This window comes from Numida meleagris, chromosome 19, assembly GCF_002078875.1.
Source record: "Numida meleagris isolate 19003 breed g44 Domestic line chromosome 19, NumMel1.0, whole genome shotgun sequence".
In the NCBI taxonomy this organism is placed as follows: domain Eukaryota; kingdom Metazoa; phylum Chordata; class Aves; order Galliformes; family Numididae; genus Numida; species Numida meleagris.
In genome coordinates, this window is record NC_034427.1 from 1,408,313 (window position 1) to 1,428,155 (window position 19,843).

The following is a 19,843-nucleotide window of genomic DNA, read 5'->3' on the forward strand; positions in this document are numbered from 1 at the left end:
TTTTATGCAATCTGTTTTATCACTGGGAAATTAAATCTCAAAGACATCTTTTTATTTTGGGGGCATAAGAGGGATCCTTGTCTCGAGAATGGAAGCTGCACTCAGCACACATTAAGAGAAATACTCTGTGCTTTGGAGTGAGACAACTCCTTTTTAGACCAGCTCTAAATTGCAGCTTGCTAGTTTTCATTGAGAAAAATAACACATACTGCTGCTATCCTCCCTGAACTAGTTCCTCACTGTGGGGACAGTCAAGTACAGAGATTCAACCACGTGTCCTCAAAACAGAACAGAATCTGCCTGTGATACTGAAAATCTTCACTAGGCTTAAGCATTTTCACAAGAGCTATAAATCCAAGAATGATGCATGTGAAAAAGCTCACAATTTTTGAACTAGGAATGTATATTGATGTATGAGAGCCAATACAACATCAGGCTTACTTCAGTTCTCTTTAAGGCAGAAACTTACAAAGCAAGCTGCTGTGGCAGCCAAAACATTACTGGTCTCATTGATCTTGGCATTCTTAACACAAGGTGCTGTCCTCACAACAGAGACAGCAGGATACACATGCACCTCACAACAACACACTTCAGTTGCTCACCGAAGACTAACTGAATCTAAATCTTTCCATGCACCCTCTCCAGCTATGTACCTGTAATTGTAAAACGTGCTAATGGTATGTGCTGGTGGACTCAGCCAAACCAGAGCATCTGTTCTGAAGCCAAAGACCAACAGGTCATGCAGTTTTACAATATTTTAAATGAAGCAGATAAACAAAGAAAAATCTGCAAAGAAGAAGTTACTAAATTCAAAGCCAATGCTCCCACAATATATTGAGCTAGTACAATGCAGTTTTCCTTAATTTTGGAGAAAGGCTCCTATTGCTAGTTATTTTAAACAGAGTTTTAATTAACTTGTTTTTAAAGACAATTAAATATTTGAATGTATAATAGTACGAGTTTTTAAGGATAAGCTCAGATCTTAATAAATTATTCAGTCACCATGTTTGTAAAACAGACAGTTCCTCATTCAGAAATGCAAACATTTAAGTACAAAAAACAAGGCAGAAGTCTTACCGAGTGTCATTTCTTGCTTTGGAGCTATCGTTCTGCGTAGGACCTTAAATACCACAAAGAAAAGGGCAACAGCAGTATGAGCAACATTTGGAATCACTTCCAAGCACGCAAAACAGAAGTCTTTAAAGCCCAGATTCCTCTCAAATGCGGAGGCTGCACACTTAGATGCTGCTAAACTACTGCCCTATTAAAAGACTGCACACGTTTCACATCTATGTATGTGTATGCATTTTTTTAAAGCACTGCCGCCATGAAGTGCAAAAGCAGTAACATTTTCACTTTATGGAAGATATAACACTACCTTATCCAACCGCATGAATATTGCCAAAGGCACAGAGTTCAATAACTGTCTTCTGTCTGTTAGCAGTATCAAGCAGTCATCTCCATTTCTCAAGTGGAGTTCACGTTTCATTTTCTCAACCCTGTTCTGAGGGCAGGCAGAGCAGGGAGGACAACAACTTCTCTAAAATCCTCTCTCTGGCTGACTAGCAAACAGCTGCAGGGGTTTGCTCGAGATCTGGTCTCTCTGACCTGGACCATTCCCTTTCTCTGTACACAATGTAGCATAAAGGCATTGGAACAGGTCCAAATTCGGCAGCTCTCCAAAAAGGATTACAGCAGTTTATCTTAGATTTGCAAACGTTTTTCAACTGCTTATTCAGCTACCTTGCAAATATTTGCCTTTTGTGTCAGCACTTGCAATACTTGAATACGCAACACTGAAACACTCACTCACGTAGGTAGCACAAATAATTCATTTCACTGAATTAAACAAATGCCATTAACAAGGAAATCAATTATCAGCTCTGATGGGAACTAACAACAGATGTAAGCCAAAGAGTAGGATGTAAACTCTTACGGTGATGTGCTGTTCAAGGAAGTTATTTTAATTCCAGAAACAGAAACTTAAAAGGCTAGTCAGGCAACAATGCATCACCTGTCAGTGCCTTTAGATTGTAGAATGTGTTACACTGAATCTTCTCAAGATTTCTCTCTTCTCTCATCTGCATCAGAAACCTCATCCTCTTGGAACCCTCTGCTGAACTGCTTTCTAACACCTGCCTTGCAGTCCGGAGCACAAAACTGTACTCAGTTCCACTATCTGCACGAGTTTTTCTACTTACTAGTATGTTTTTCTCAGTAGGTTAATTTAAGGAAATGGTTTCCATCTGTGCTTTCACTTCTTCCAAGTATTGCACCTGAGGAAAATTTGTTAATTTTGCTAGGTGCTTCCAGCAACACACCTCAGCCCTGCTCTACAAGCCTCACAGTATTTGGGCTTTCTTTAGAAAAATAAAAAAAATAAATAAAATCACACTCCATCGGACCACATGATCAATCCTTTTAACATGACTATATTTGGATGGAATCAGAAATTGTCTTCATTTAGTCCTTTAAAAAACGAAAACTCCTTACTGGAACAAGCCAACTAACTGTGCAGCTGGTTTCTCCCACAGATAGCCTGTCTGATCCTGGAGAAATCATCTCCCATCTGGTTCTAGTCTGCACAGTGCATCACCCTCAGAAATGCTCCTTTTCCTGTCTCAACCAAAGGAACTGAAATGCCTTACTTTTATTTTAGTGTAATTTTACACATATTCAGGACTTTCAGCCAAAAATTATCCTTGTTATTTGAGACTGACGATACCACTAAACAGAAAGAAGAGTGGATCTCCCCCTCTAGCAAAATCTATGTAAGCATTTGAGATATTTAACGAAAATTAAATATAAAGCTGTTTTCTAGCCAGAATACTTCTTATTATGAGACTAAATTTATCCATTTTATATTGCTTTTTTGTTTATGGTCATTAAAATTGAGGGAAGCTAAAGGCTTTCACTAAAGAAAGGCATAACGGTAGTTCGTAACTGCTAGATAAAGTAAGCAAAGTTCAGAAAATTAAGGTGCTGATCTTATTTGCATAACTGTGATGCTGATAATCTTTGCTGCAGATTATGACTCCACCTCAAATAGAAGTGCGTAAGAGCTCTGGTCTCCACAAACATCACTTAAATAAACCACTCACTACCATTACTAAAACACCGCGCTAAAGCATTCAGGGAAAATAAAAAATCTTTGTATACCAGATACTATACTGATTGTACATTTAAGCTGAAAGTCACTTACTTCTCGTACTTGAGGCATCACCATTGGTCAGGAGCTCAGGATCTACCTGCATCCCATCTAGACAGACAGACAGATCTCCTACCACTTCTGCTGGTTCTCTGTCACCAAGAAGATGCAATGTTACCACTACCTGATCAACTGAAAAAGTACAAGAAAAAAAATGAGGTTTTATCTCACTACATAACGGAAGAGTTCATCTTGCTTAAAAAGCCAACCAAAGCCCGCAGTAATCAAGAAAAAATACACAACTTCAGCTTGCACTCTGCATAATTTTTCATGCTTAGTGTGGTATGGCTAATCATTCCCAGGTGTCAGTAATAGGTATTATTTCTACAAAATAGGGAGAACTAGAGCATAAGCTTCTTGCTGCCTAAAGAAAGGGGTATCATTATAGGAGAAATCCAGTCTCTGGTTTCTGCCCACACTTCTTAAGCAATTAATACACCTGTCCTTGACAACCCACTGATAGAAAACGTAATTCACCTCATTCTTCATTCAGAACAGCTATCAAGTCTATCTTGAGAGTAAAACATATCACATTTACCTAGTGACGTGTAGTTTTGCATTTTGAATGTGAAGATTCTGTATTGCATCCCTAAGTGAAAGGTACTTTTTGGGTACACCACATTTTTTTGGTGAAATGCAACTGCAAACAGGCATGCCTGAATCAATATCCAGTGATATACTGCATGATCCCAATTGTTATACAGAGCAATGTAGTTACCCAAAGAAATTTTCAGCCACATTCAACAGAACAGTGACACTGCCAGGAGAAGCGTATTACACTGCCATCAGCATGCTGCACTTTGAGTGCCCACATTTGGAAGTCAGGAAGCAAAAGATACAGCACAAGTAAGAGAGCACACCAGTGCTGTATGCTGTAGCAACACAAATTCAGTAATGGATGTGATGCTCCACTTGGAAGCTCCGTAGGGCGCACACACTGCCTAAAAGCTAACTGGTTCCAAGATGCATGAAATAATGCAACGTACACCTGTGTAACACTACTTGGAACAAAACAAAAATTCACCTATTTTCTCATCTAGCAGCAGAAATGTATCAGTTTCTAGGCTATGTAAGAGGAAGCACTCTTCAATTACACTTTCACTCCTGCACATAAAAGCGAAGTGAAAAACATCAGGCTTCCAATGACATCAGGGCAGACTGTGCATAACAGAATAGAGATCATACTGAAAAATTGTGGGGACACTCAGAAATACAATCCATAGCAACAAAAGATACTCTTCAGACCTACAACACAGCTGCACACTGCACTCAAACTTGTACTTACGTTTCATACTGTTTGATTTCAGAGTCTCGTGAATATCCAGGGCAGCACTTCCCAGGAGGACATCAGATTTTAATGTTTGATGGCTCCAGACTCGAAAGGTTAATTTACTTAGAGGAGTGACAATTCTGAAAAGAAGAAGTTGAGCACTAATTTAAAGGCACTTGACGTTGGGTGAACTGAGCAGTACACATCAACTGTCAATTATTAAAAAAACAAAGAATTACAGTGATGATAAAACATTTTGCATTATGACATTTTACTATGCAGTTACATTCTCATTTTCATACAGGAAAGAGACATAAATCACAGCTCTGCAGGACTGCTCACAGACCGTGTACATCTTCTGTTATTGTTTTAAGGGAAATACCTACAGAAAAACGACTAGCTCACAATTAAGATCTGAACACAGCCAACATTAGAAAAAGAGACTGATTCTTGCAAGTTCACATTTGATGAAAAATTCAGCATTTGTGGATCCGGATGTGAGAATTTTTCATGCAGAGGGAAGACATCAAACTTCCCTTCGGAAGAGGTTATCAAAAAGTTTTAGGACAATCCATAAAAAGAGAAGTACTCAATACTGTTCAAAACACTCTCACATACTTTTCAAAGATGAATGTTCCCACGGTAAGCTCCCACATACTTGAATCACGTGACAAGATAAACAGGTATATAGACAAAATTTCACATTTTACCACCAATATACTTCTGGCTGCACAGTGCAGATCCTGAGACCAACAGAACATACCAACCACATCTTCCATGACTTTAGTCACAAACCTCCCTTGCGACTTCCAGGAGTGGGATGAATTACTTCTACAATGCAATAATCTGACTACGTTCTTGGAGAACGAGCTCCGGGTTTACTATAAAGAGATCCCTTATGGACCCAACTACCACAACAGTTCAACTCCAGTAGAAATCAAATAATTCAAATGTTAATTAAATCATTTACTTCTACCTCTCTTTCACTTTCCTGAGGCACATCTTAATTTTTTTTTAAGGAAATTTATTTTAGTGACACAACCACCTGAAGAGATGCACTCCACACAACAGGCAGAGTACAAACTGTGGCAATGTGAAAAGCTTCCTTTGGCTGATAAGGCCATAGAACCACAGTGCTGGAATCTGCACAACATAGGCGCAGTTCCATTTATCTGCTGGTGGCAGAGACCGTGAGCATCTCTTCCTAGAGAAGCTGCCAGCAGAGCTGCATTCTGAAGCTGACAGCCACAATGAGACCACTTGTGCTGTGAGGCCCTCCACTCCCAAACTGTCAGCTGTTATCTACCGGGAGAGCCCCTTATTGGAGAAGAAACATAGGCCAATGCAATTATCTTTTTATAGAGCAGCAGTTACTTTCTCCCCTTTATCTCCAAAACAAGTTTAATCAAACCATGCTAATTGCTGAGTTTCTAAATGCGGCTAGGCATTTTGCAGGAAGACAGCTCGGATGGTGTATGTGAGCAGGAAAACCCTGGAGAATAAAGGAACTCTCACAGTGATAAGAAAAGCCTAGAAGCCTAGAGAGACTTTTCCTTTTCCTTCATAGAAGTATTCTGACAACAGCAGAAAGAAGAGCATCATGAAATAACTGATGACATTACAATTAAGAATAAACTCTCAAAACTTTCCCTTGAAAGTCGCCTTTAGAGGTAAAATATTCTCATTTTTGAGAATATTTTGAGTTTTCAGAAGCCTTATGACAGAAACAAATTTATCTCAGTGTTAGATGCTGACATTGTATAAACACACTTTTTCTTTTTTGTGTGTGTTTTTTTTTTTAATCACTCACAAGAAGTTCAGAGTGACTTTTAATATCAATATTCTTTTGTAAGGAACATTCACACACTTATGTATTTTTAATTACTTTAATTGTGGGAAATGCATTACAAATGATTCTTTGCTTTCTCAGTAGGTCATCTCACATCTATTGTTTATTAATATAGACCTTCATGGCCAAACAATCCCTGCAGGATAAGCAGCACCCCTTAATACACTGTTTCTGTGTTTATTCCAGCATTCCATGTGACATTCTTAAAAGAAAACCAGATGTTATGGAAGCTGCAGATCTGTTTTTAATATCAGTGCTTTATACCTCCTATCATCTCACAACACAAACACTGGCATAAGTAAACATCTACAGCTCTGCTCTTCTTGAAACTAATGCTAGTTTTATACTTTGTAGGTATAAATGCATCAGCAATTTTGTACTTGTGACGGAAGCTGGACGTGTGCAAGACACGGCCAACCAACAGTGCTATAGAACACTGCTACACAAAGAACAGCTACACTTTTCAGCCATAAAAAACCCTAAATATGACAATCAAAACATGAATGGGACTGTCAGTTTCACCAGATTACCTTCATTTTCCTATTACTTACACAATTAAAGCTGAGTTCTTATGCTGCATACATTAATATGTTTCCTTGTAAGCTCTATGTCTTCTCTGCAGGACATAATGCAATCGTTTTATAAATACCTACTTCAGACTGTAGTATATTTGCCCTCAAAAATTACGCAAATCTCTCTACACTGTGCAACACAGAATGCCTTGTCTAAAATAAAGACACAACCCACTCTTAAATCCACGGTCAATTGCATAGCGTTACTTTAACTCAAACTAGAAAACAAAACCAGCAAACATACACTGTAAGATGCTGTTTCCACTTCGGACTATTTGTGTTGTTGCATTTTTCTGTCTTCTTTGACTGTCCATCTACTGAGACTTCCACATAAGGGCTAGGTCCAAACCACTTATTTTTTTCTTTTAGTTTTGCTGAAATAACTGTTAAAAAAGAGAAAAGTTAGAATTGAGTAAATATTTCAACAGCAAATAATATTTTAGCTGGCTACTTCAGTATTCAAGTATTAGGTCATTGATGGCTGACAGTAATGCTCAAGAGAGAAAACACATTAGATGAAGAACAGATGTTCTCGCATTTCAGGCTATTTTGTACAACGTTATATCTCACACAAAAGTCTAAAACACATAACAGTACTTCCTCTATAGCATCAGACACTATGAGTGATAATTATCACTTTAAGATCCCCAAAAACGCTTCAGTGTTGAAAGAAGACAATACCCTCTACAGCCTACCCTAACCTGCTCCCTGTCCCCAGCCAGGATCACTCCTAGAGTTTATTAGCTTGCTTGTTATAAAGCTTGAAACATGATCCTTCTTCCTTGCTAAGGAACCCCGGACAAGCGCCACTGCTTGTGTTGAGAAGATCTTCCTTTAAGAGAAGGAACCTTTTGTTAAGTTTTCTGTATCAAAGCAAACTTACATAAAATCTAACCGCAGGCCAGTTCGGAGTTCTATTAACTACCTAGTGCTTTACAGCAAAACTTGGACAGAACTTGCAGCTCTAGAGCTTTTCTCATGCTAGTAAATGTATCTTTATATTAATATCTAGACAGCAACAGAAACTGTTTATTTTTCAAACATTCAACACCAGCTACAATACTCCTGTCTTGCCAAACGCTGTGAGTGTGTTGCCTTGATTTAGAATGCACGCGTCTACTCCAATATTTATTTGGCTCTTAGATAAGGAGTGTTCTTGGATTCCTTGACAGCACTAAGCTGTCAAATCAGTACTTACAACAAATACCTGATCACTCCTAACTGGCCAACGAACTCTGCTCTGCTGCTACAAATGTCAGCTTGGTCTCCTGTATTTTCATCACTACTTAAGCTGCACTACATGATTAAAAAAGATGACTAATTCAAGCCCATATGGCTAATCTACCTAGATTCCTTTTATAGTCTATACTCCTTCAGAGATTTAGAGAAGTAGCTTAGTATAAACAGCTCTGAACTGCTCCCAAGGGAGGCTCTCTCTCTCTCTCAGCTTTCATTGAAGTTAGTTCAGTTAGCTGGCATTGATCTCCATGAATTACCTTCTCCTGATGTCTCCAGTACTTGGATACTGTAGCAATTCATGCCTCAACATCACTAGCTGTCTCAAAGACATCAAGATCTGATCTGAGTCAGCACAAATCAGCAGTTGCATGCCTGCTTTTGAGGTTCTCACTTACCCAGACAACCTGAAAGTTCATTTGAAAATAACTGAGAACAGCAGAATGGAGAGGTAAGGGTGAGACAGATGGGGGGCTGCTGTTTGCAGAACTTTCTAGGAAAAGGCAAAGCCTGCCTGCACAAAAAGCAAGTTTTGCAGACTGGCTGAACAAGAAAGAAATTAAGAACCAAAAATCATTATAGTCTTCACTTTAAAGATGAGACATTTCTTTACTTTTTATGTGCTTTTAACAGAGAAAACCTCAGATGGGCATCATTAATGTAATCCTTGGCTAGGCCTTCCTTGGCTATGTGGAAGAGGGATCTCCTTTGAAACCTCTTCAATTCTTATATCCAATATCAATCTGTAGCGACAAGATTTTTCTTCGAGTCTCAAAGTCTACTGAGAAAAAACACGCTTGTGTCCTCAATGAGACAGCTAGGGGCAGCACAATTTATTCAGTTTCAACCTTCTGTTTTGTCTGAAGTTTTCCCATCTGCCTATGACAATTCTTTTCTTTTGTGCAACTTCTGTGTATATCCCCACACTGAGGGTGCAAAGTTTAGCCTCAATGCTTCTAAACATAGATGTGCATACATCCATAGATCTTCCATTCTCAGGCTTCAGCTTTCACACTTGAGTAAAATTTGTCAGAGAGAAGAAAAACCTGCTAAGTTTCAACAGTTGTTCTGCTGGTATGGCACTACAAAAACCAAGCACGGCCATGTAAATCCGTTCCTATGCAATCTACAGGTCCTCAATTACAGTAACATTCTCATCAAGACTTGTTAAACATTCTTTTACTATGGTGGCTGTGAAACGGTTTAACAAAGAAATTAAATGTAATAAACAGTAGTGCAAATTCACTTAGTTTGAGATGTAAAAAAGATTATGTGAAATTGTTAAGATTCGATGCTGTGCCAGGTGGTAGCAACAGAAAGCAGTACTGTATTACGTTGTAACATTTCAAAGAGAACTGTTCCCTACAATTGACACACTATTCAAAAAGTAATTATTCATTTCTTCATTCTTTACACAAAAAAGTATCATTTCAAAACACATTTTGATAAAATCCTAAATATTTCTTCTAAGTCATGATTTTGTTACACCATCAGTTTTATTTTGCTACTTTTCTTGGGCTTTGTTTTACTAAAAGCTTGCTGAAATGCAACATGCTACTATAATTAGTCTTCAATTGCTAGGAGAAAAACAAACAAAAACTTTTCCTTTTATGTTTTTGATTTGAAAAGATATATAATTCCAAACAACTTACCGGTGATCTGAAGCTGTGATTTCATAGGCAACCCACCAGGTGATCCTGACTTGGATCCAGCGCCAGCCATAATATGGGCTGGATCTTGAATCTGATGAAGAGAGCATCAACATTTCAGTTCTCAGAAACTCAAAAATGATTTCTTTTTATCTATTTTTTTGATGTGTAGATACATTATGCTGCAAACAAAACTGCCATACTCATTCTCCTTCTAGTTTCCTTCCCTTTCCTGAAGTACCAAACACAGTTCACGAAGGGCTTAGTCTTCACCACAACAAGATCTGTAAGCATTCACGTCCTGACCAACAAGGTCTTTTGATCTTGCCTCCTCAATGTGCCCACCAGCTGCCTGTGAACAATGTTTTTATCTTACCAGTGTTTACTCTTCTGTCAGAAAATGTTGCCTTTATTGACGTCCTAAGTCCTGGGGTAAGAAGTTACTACTGTTTGAAACACCAAAAAAGCTATCAAACAAATCCACAAGCACAGAAGAAGGAAATTATTAAATTCGAGAGTGAGTTTAAAGAAACCTGAATCTCTAAGTCTTTTGTCTCTATTTGATCAGACTGAGGATACAGCCCAGGGCTGTAATTCCAAAATGCTGAAGAGGAAACACTGCTTCTGGAAGAGGATGAGACACCCTGGCCAAGCCTTCCCTCTCCGCACAGCCATGCTCGCCTGACCCTCCCAGCACCCTCTGCAAATGGCATTAAAGCAAACTGCTATTCCTACTACTCTTAGAACTCACGTACTCCATCCTCTATTTGGTTTTCAAGGATGGGGAAGGAGATAGGGGCCAATATGCATCACATAGCTTTGATGTTTACTAATTAAATAGTGTGCTATTATATTCAGATAGAGATTGCTTTGAAGTATCCCGATATCCTTGTCCAGACTTCTCACTGCAACCTCTCCGTGTCACAGCCCCTCCCCGTGCCAACTCCTCACTGTCTCCTTTGGTCAAAACCACTCATGCACCCACGTGTCCATCACAGCTCCCTCTGCTGCTCACCTCTGCTCAGCCTCCAGACCTGGGTCCCTGAGCACTGTGAGCAGCACGGACCAGGGCATTTGCTGCACACAGTGCTCTTGCCAACAAGGAAAGTAATGTTAGCTGAAGCTGCTCATGGCTCCATCTGAAGGGCAAAACGCTAGACTTGTGGTCTTCCCAACTGATATTACCACAAGCAGTCTAAACCTTCTCTACACCCTGTGCAAAACAGAATTTGTGAAAGGAGACCACATTTGAGTAACACAAGTTCCTTTTCTGAAGCTGCGGTGCAAAGCGAAAGTCTATATACAGTGATTACTGTGAAACTGATAATTCCACAGAGGTATTTCAAGAGTGAACATAAGAAAAGCTCTTGCTTGCTGCAGCTTGCAGGCACACGTGTAAGCCACACCACCAAAAAGAGCTGCCAACTTGCTCAAATAGATCATATTATCAGTGGAGTTCAGTGCTTTTAATTACTAGATTCCAGATGCGAACCACACAAATCTAAATCTTGCAACGGGAGAAATGTTTTTAAGAGAAGTATTTTAGAAGTGATCTAAATTCACAAGACTTTAGAGGACAACTCTTAAGCCTGATCCTGTGATGAGTTCTGCCAAGACGTGCTAGGTAAGCTTTGTGCTTTAAGAAAGCAGCAGAATGAAGCATCCAGCCCAACACAGCCATCCTCGGCAGCCCAAAGGAGCCTGCATTTACAGAAACGCTGTTTTCCACCTGCAGAAATAACACTGCACATAATACAAACACAATTCCTGAAGGTGAGGATTAATTTACCTTTGAAATCACACAGTAAGCACGTACAGCAGAAGCACACGTTAAAGCTTATTTTCATTTCTAAGCCTGCAAAATACACTCATTAAAATTACTGTATTAATATTCAATCATTCTCACTGAGAACATAGAGAAAAAAATCGATCAGCTTAATCCCGTCAGAAATGACCATCCTGCACACACTTGAATCCATTTGAGTTAGCACATGTACGTGCTAGCACTTACACAGCCAGACCTGCAGCTCTTACTGACCAGCTCAAGTCACGATTCAGGAACCTATTGCCTCCCAGTATTTAAAAAAGAAAAAAAAGAAACCATGTTATACAGAGTTTAGCTCTCTCAGCTGCCATAAGGTTTCTAATTACTGTTCAGACAATCAAGTTGGATAGTCTTATTTTATTGCATGTTTGCTAAAGTCTATAAGCTTCAATATTTACACAAGGAAGGGAAAAACAGCCCACAGGACAGGGCGTCCAGCCAGCTGGCATGTCTTGGATCTGAGAGTGGGTGAGCTCAATAGCCCCGCTTCTCTTCTGATGTTCACGGACATGCTGACCCCCAAGCCCCTTCTGCTGCCCAAGTTGAGCTGCAACAGCCCCAGTGAGTACAACGCTGCCCCAGGCCACGTGCCTGCACCGCCAGCCATGGCACCAGCAATAAGCACTCAGCTCTCACTGCAGCCTTCTCTCAGCGGGGCTCCCATGTCAGTGCCCTACCTGCCACACGTGCATGCACTTGATCCAGATTTGTCACACCTTGTAGAAATGTAATAGCCTTCGATACCATCAACTTTTAGCTGGACTGGATGAGCAAGTAGCACACCGCGCACGGTGGCATAAAGGAAAAGGCGAGAGCAGAACGGAATGATTATAGGTTCCTCATTTTCCTCAGGAGATGAGGCCCAAATACATTATTTAAACTAAACCCATGACGATTGAAGAACAACACTGAAGGAGCACGAAGAAATTCTAAAGTCTGCCCATCATTGCAAAAGTTTGCCTAACATATGTCACATCCTGTTGCTGTCTATATTTAAACTTATTTTTTGGCATTTATCTATCTCCTCTTTGTTTATGTACCAATGAGGCACACAATCCAGAATCCACTAGTCAAGAAACTAGTGTACGAGCAGCAATTTTTAATGGCAACTGCACAACCTTTGAGCTCGAAAACCAGCCTAGGGAGATATATAACACAACCACAAAATAAAAACTACCATCTTGAATAATTATACAAATATTTTCATTTTGTTTTATTACACTAGGGGCAGTAGTGAGGGTTCTGAAAGGAGTGAATGTCTCTATTAAAGCACCTGGATGTGAGCAGGTAGGCATGAAATAACGGCTGCCAACAAGCACTGTGACTGCCATGCACTTCAAGAAAGGAACATAATGACTGCTTCCAAACTGTGTTATAAATCATCAGCTAATTAACAAAAATATCATTCATGATATTGCAACCCACGTATTTCCACAAATTGAAAATAATCAATTCCAGACAATCTGAGAATGTCTACTCAAACCTTTTACGTGCAGTAGGAAATTACGTGTCTTCATAAATGTTTGGCTTCGTTTTTATTTTTGTTAAATTATAATAAGCTCATATTGCCATTTTTTCACCCGCATGCAGCTACCCATTTCCAGGAAGTCTGCCAGAGCTTGAAATTTGGGAGCATTTGTTGAAAGGTTCAAAAGCTGCAGCAGAGAAGAAAGGCAGGTAGCAGGCATTCAAGAGCACAATCACATAAGCTTCAATTCCATAAGAGATGAACACACCCACACAAATTACTTAGTGCATAAAAAGATTAAGTATCACATAACAAGGAATTAATATTTTCTGTCAGTATAAATAACCACTCAAACGCTTGTCCAAAGCACTTTGATGGCTACACATATCCTCCCAGATACATTTACCTTTGCAACATGCTAAAGTAACACGTGGATAACTTATGCTGCACTGGTCCCAGCTGCACTGAACTATGCACTTGTTGATTTTAAACCATCTGACAAACTTCAATTTTAAGCAGCCCAGAATTTTCTGCTGTATTCCAAGAGATGAAAGACAGCTTTCATCATGTTTCTTTTGTGCATGTGCATTCACAATGAACTGGGAATTGTTATCGTTTGAAGAAAGCTTCCAGTGAACGCAGCAGTAGATGCATGGGCCAACGCTCACTTCAGAAGTTTGCACTTCCCCTTCAGAAGGGCGAGCTGGCTGGAATAGGGATGGTGACATGAAGAAAAGAACACAACCAGGATCTGACAAGCAGGGCCTGTACCCAGAGAACACGGAGCTATAGTTTCCTCCCAGCCCTGACCTGGAACCGCTCCAGCCAGGAGCTGATCCTGCCCTCGTCCTTTCCTGCAGCCATTTCACACTGCCCCTCTACGGAGTGATCTGCTCCTAATGCACTCTATTGACACACTTCACATCTCAACAAAACTAATCTAATGTTAATATGATTCAAGCCAGATTTCATTAGGTTTTTATCAGGTTAATAACTACCTGATGCTTCTACTGCTCAATGAAAAAAATGCGTTGTCTCTGTTTTGAAGAGAGCAGTAAAAAAAAAAAAAGCACACACTCAGAATTCATTTAGCTCACGGTAAAAAGAAAACAGAGAAGACAAAAAGCACTAAGTGTCATGGACACTTGTCACCACATACAAACAGCAAGAGCATTTTTGTGCATTTAACAGCATCCTAGCAAGACAAGCTGCGGTTACGTTCAGCTACGTTCAGCTGCAAAAGGACCGCTCTCACTGCTTGCGCTCAGACGAGTCGGCACCGGCATGGCTTCGAACAGATCCACTCTGCAGTCAGACATCTGGTCCTCACGTGCATCTGGGACTCCGCTCTCTCTGAATTTCCACCCTAACCACAGCGCCTTCTCCAAAGCCTCCCCTACGGCATGGTGTGCTTGTAGGGCAAATTGCATCATCCTCAGCGGTATTTTAATCCACGCCAGCTAAGTTCATCACTGAACTTTTTTCTTGCATGTGAGTGGTGCAGAAAAAAAAGCAGAAATCCTAGGAGACAGGCCAGACACTACCAGCAGGTTCAGAAAATAGACGCAAAGTGAGCAGGGCCTTATTTTTCTTTTAACAAATCATGAGAAAGAACAGAAAGAAAAGCAGCGTTGAGTTCATGGCTGAAGCAAAGCAAGGAAAGAAAAAAAGAATGAGTTTCTTACCCTACAAATCCAGCAGGTATTAATAGCAGAAAAAATGCTAGCAAAGGCTAGAAAGCCCTTAGAGGACCAGACTAGTTTAACCTGTGGGACCTTCATTCATGGATGGGATTCATTTATTAAAGGATAGACTTGCTTTAAAAGGTAATTTTTATTTCACATTTATTTGAAAGCACAGAAGACAATGGGTGAGAATGAAATCCAGTGTCTATTATACATGCATAGCTTTGAAAATATGTTGGCACACACTCATTATAATTAAAAAAACTGAAATAATTGCACAGGCTGCTGCTGGAAAACTTCTGTTTGTTTAGTAATTACTTTTAAGAGCATAGACTGCACTACATTTCAGAGGCACTCTGATTCAAAGTGAATTTGCTATTTCCACGATCCAGTAAAAAGATCTGCAATAATGAAAACATTTCTTTAACATACTGATGTTACCAATAGTTTTGAAAACCTGCGTACACTGGAATACAAGATTTTAGAAAAGTCTCAGCTATAAGAATTGTTCATTTAAAAAACTGTGTATAAAGTAAGTTGCTTTTATGACAGTTGTGTTTTGGGTTTGTTTTTTTTTTTTTAATAATGGGCACCTGAGTAATATATCCATACGAGATAAGACCCTGTATTTCACAGACAATATTGTGACGTGTTTGTGTTAATACTGTACATTTTTTCTGTGTAAGAAATTAATACGCACTTTCTCCCTTTCTCCTAAAACACTGAAACCTCTATTTAATTGCAGGCTGTCATATGCTGGAAAGGTTCTTTTCTCTCAAACGTTACTTACAATTTCCCAGTAAGGCTAAGCAAAACCAGCTAGTTTGGCAACTTCTTGCTTTGTAACTTTGTAGGTATTTGAAAATTTCAAGTTTCAAGAAGTGGTTTCACAAAGCTGTTTGGTTTTTTTTTTTGGTTTTTGTTTTTTTTTTTTACATTTTTCTTGGCTTTTCCTTAAAATAAGTTCTAAGGACATGGTAAGTTATGCCCAAGCAAGATGACATACAGAAAGAAAATGCTGAGTAATCAACTAGGAAGAAAAAACAGACAGATTATAACAGTGCTGAGTGCAGGCTGGAAAAGGAAGCAACTCTGAGGTTTACATTGTGGGATATTTATAAAAGGAATGGAAACAAAGAGAGTTTTAACAGCAGAACACAGCTTTGCTCCTCAGCCATCAGACAAACCAACCAGACGAGAAGTGTGATGGGACCTGGTGCTCACCAGTTCAGATGAGCTCAGCAAAGAGATTCAGATTAGAGTTGGCCTGGGCTGCAGTGAGCACGTCCTGGTGGAGTTCTCAAGGAACACGGGCCTAGCAAAAAGGAGCTAGTTTCTGGCTGTTTCATGCAGGGAGCACCCAGCTGGAAAGCAACTGCAGAAAAAGGCCCTGAACCAGCAATGTTCTCCAAAGCACACTTGGAGGTGACTTTGACAAGGAACATGAAGACAAATAAGAAGGGCTTCCACAAGTATGCTGGCCAGAAAAAGGCGATGAAAGAAAATGTACATCCCCAAACCACCAACATCAAGGCTGGGCACCACCACCACCACCCCCCTGAGCCTTATGCCACAGTCTGCAGACGGCACCTTGACACATCAGCCCCAGGGAAGGTTCCAGCAGACCAGGCAGCAGTGGGAAAGAACGTCAGCCTATCGGTCCTGGAGCATCTCACCGAGGCACATGAAGCACAGGCCCTCCCAGTCCCCCCACCAGAGAATCTGCAACTTCTTCTGGTGCTGGGAGCACAACAGGAGCAGCTAGGTCCAGTCATCACGGACGCTGGGGATGTGGAATGGCTGAGCTGGGTCCGACAAGAGCAGCTAGGAGTCAGAGACCATGTATGGCACTGCACCAGGCCCTGCTTCTGAGCAGGTAGCCTGGTCTCACCTGGGACAGTACAGGGATGGAATGTGCTGGTGGGGAAAGAAGGCTGAGGCGCTCCACAACTCTTCTGCCTCAGTTCTCACTGGCAATCACTTTTCCCCAAACTGCTTTAGGAGAAGTGTTGCCAGCAGCTGGAGGTCATCATCCTACTCCCTCAGCTCATCCTTGATGAGGTCAACGTTGAGGGTTGGGCTTCCCAGTACAACAGAGACCTGGACACACTGAAGAGAGCCCAGTGGATGGCAACCAAGCTGCAGGAAGAACAGGAGCATCTCTGCTAAAAGTAAGTCCTCCTGTTGAAGAGAAGGCTCTGAGAGGACCTTGTCACTGTCAGTAAATTACGGGACATTCTGAAATTGGTGGTAGAACAGTTGCTTCTATTTCCCTTTGAGAGATGAAACAGAAGCTCAACCTGGGATCTCACTGTAAAGAAAGGACAGGTAACATGGACTGGTCAAACAGTTTACTTCCCTGAGACACTTAACTCAGACTGCTGTGTTGTGCTCAGCAGCTCTCCCCGTGTCGTTCCCCTGCTGCCAGTAATGGTGCTCATCTGATTACAGCCAGCACTACAGGCACCACTCCATTTTGCTGTGTTTAACTCAGTTCAGCTATTCACAAAGCTAACATACAGGCAGCTTTTCTAGCAAGATGAGTGACGTGCACGCTCAAAGGCAATGTACTAGCTAAAAATCTATTTCTGAGGGAAACACACTAATTAGCTTGGGAAACAACTTAAGTGACACAACCTTGGAAGCTGTGGTAAAGATACATAACCCATGAAACACAGAAGAGATATCCAACTTCTTTCCTTTCCTTGCTATGGACTGGTTAATGAGAAATCCTTGATAGTAAAGTAGAAACTATTCATTATGTTGTGTTAGTCATGTATGCAAGTAATTCATAATTTTCCAACATAATTCATTTACACAATGCAAACCAGAACCACTTGTTATATCTGCTTACATACAACCGTTTCTGCTTTGTTCCAAAGCACCACAGTACAGTCAGAAGTCACATCCCCTTTAAATCAAGGAGTCAAGTTGTATTTTGTGAGATTTTCTAAATCTATTCGAGATAACTGCCCTTCACTGAATCTTTCCATTCAGTGTTTTTCTACTAATAAACATACCTTGTAGAGAATTGTAACAGTGATATTAAAATTGGTATGAACAAAGAAGTAATGGAAATATACACGTATAAATTAGAAAAAAGGTAGTTTGTCACCAAAGGGACTCCAGGCATGATGAACAGTTGACAGAAGCAGGCAGTTCCACTTAGTGCTGCACACAGGAGATGCTGTGCAACCACCTAACACGCAGAACGCCCTGCTGCTTGCCAGTACATGAGTGTGACAGGGTAACTGAGATCTGTGAGAAAGCAAGCACACGTGAGGAGAACTAATTTGAGATTTTCAAAGCCTACAGCACCCTTCCATCCATAAGGTCTCACTCTGGGCCTTGTTACAGTAATTTCCCACAACCCCATACACAGCAGCGAACAATAATGAGATAACCATATTGATATCTTAGAATAGGATCAAAAGATGGCTCTACTGTATCACAAACAGATTAGACATCACAGCAGCAAAGACCAAGGAACTACTAACAGCCTTAAAATGCTTTCCTAAAAACACTCCCACAATTATTTACACAAGACTGATCCTCAAGGCTGATTTCATTTTTCCAAATAGCTACCTTCATTTCCTTTTCTAAAGGGAATTGAACACGCGAAATTTCTCTGAACCCAAAGCTTTTAAGTTGGAAGTATTTAACTTGGCTATCAAAACAAAGAGATAGCCCAAGGAATAACAAAAGAAATCTGGAAGCATTGTGGGCAGACACGCAGTCACACTATAGCTTTTACCTCAAGACCAGGGATAACTGGTGCTCTTATGCAAACCCCGCAGATCAGAAAAACTGGTCCATCAACTTCAGTCTGCAGAGAAAAATGCCTCCAACGACACTGCCTGCAATCCAAACTGAACTGCCTTCAGCCTTCCCAAAACAAAGCCTTGCATCAAAACTACAAAGAATTCATTCATTAGCATTTCCATGCAAAGTCCTACTTGTATAACCCACATCTCAGTAGAAAATTTTCATACGACTTTTCTACAGTACATGTAGTATTTGACACCAAATAAGAGAACTGGATAAAAGACATGAAGAAACAGCACAGGAACATAAAAACTGAAAGGAAAAGTAACATAATGCAATAGGTGTTTCCACTTTCAGTACACTGGCAGTTCCCCAACCATCAGCTGTTCTTGGAACTGACCAGAAGTAGCAGGCAGGACACATGGCACAAAACAGGCTTTGCTGCAACTCTCATCGCTCACCACTCAATTTCCTTCCTAACTAAAAGGACGTTCGCTTTAACTGACTTCTAACATACGTTCACAAAATGGAAAAGAAAAACAGCAGAAGTGTGCATGAACATGCACACGTGCCTTTTGCTTGATTCCAAAAAGCCTGGCAAAAAAAGAAAAAGCCACTGCAGAGAGCTGCACAAGGTAATCAAAACCATTTGTGAAAACAAAGAGATAGCCTATTTTTATTTCAGCTGTTTTCTTGTCATGGGACAATCCATTCCACGGAGAAACAATAATTCATACATGCAATCCACTAAGCTAAAACTGGTTCCTTTCTGTAACCTTAGAAAAAGCTGCTCCTAAAACAGCTGGTTCCTAAATACCATAGTTGGAAAACAAGATGTGTTCAGCTTAGCAAGGCCAGCAACCCACAGTAGAGAGTACCAAGCTGTTACCAGCAAGGCTGAGGAGGAGACGATGAAACTGTATCTTTCTAACCATCAAAAATTGAAAAGAAAACAGACCACAACGCTATGCTGGAGTTGCCATTTTCATTCACGCAATCTGACATTCAACCTTTTCCTTTTAAGTCCCAGAGCACTCAAGTGTTATTGTGGGCTGGTTATACGTGTGCAAAGTAGAATTTCTTTATAAGGGTTTGTGATCTTCTAACCACTTCATGATGGGCAAAGCTATTTTCAGCAAGCCTACTCTGTGTCATGATTTTTAAGTTACTGTTTGTTGACTTCAGTTTATGGAGAAACAAAATCTCTAAGCATATGACCATAGAACATTTTTATTTAACTTATCTGAGTAATAAAATTCAGCCCCAAATCTGTCTCCACAGCAGCTGGTCTACCAGGAGTGCGTGCCATTTTGTTG

General features: G+C 40.3%; 1 protein-coding gene across 2 annotated transcripts in view; it reads right to left on the reverse strand.

The window, feature by feature from the left end:
- Positions 1–19,843, reverse strand: part of ITCH (itchy E3 ubiquitin protein ligase) — a 59,848-nt gene that overhangs the window by 26,631 nt on the left and 13,374 nt on the right. For both annotated transcript variants that reach the window (XR_002444145.1, XM_021416452.1), the window contains exons 2-6: positions 9,788–9,878; positions 7,144–7,282; positions 4,494–4,618; positions 3,203–3,340; positions 1,078–1,120 (exon numbers count right to left, since the gene is read on the reverse strand). Coding sequence is in view for 1 of the 2 variants with exons in the window: in XM_021416452.1 (XP_021272127.1) it covers positions 1,078–1,120; positions 3,203–3,340; positions 4,494–4,618; positions 7,144–7,282; positions 9,788–9,857 (515 nt within the window). In the remaining variant the exon portion in view is untranslated. The remainder of the gene's footprint in view (positions 1–1,077; positions 1,121–3,202; positions 3,341–4,493; positions 4,619–7,143; positions 7,283–9,787; positions 9,879–19,843) is intronic.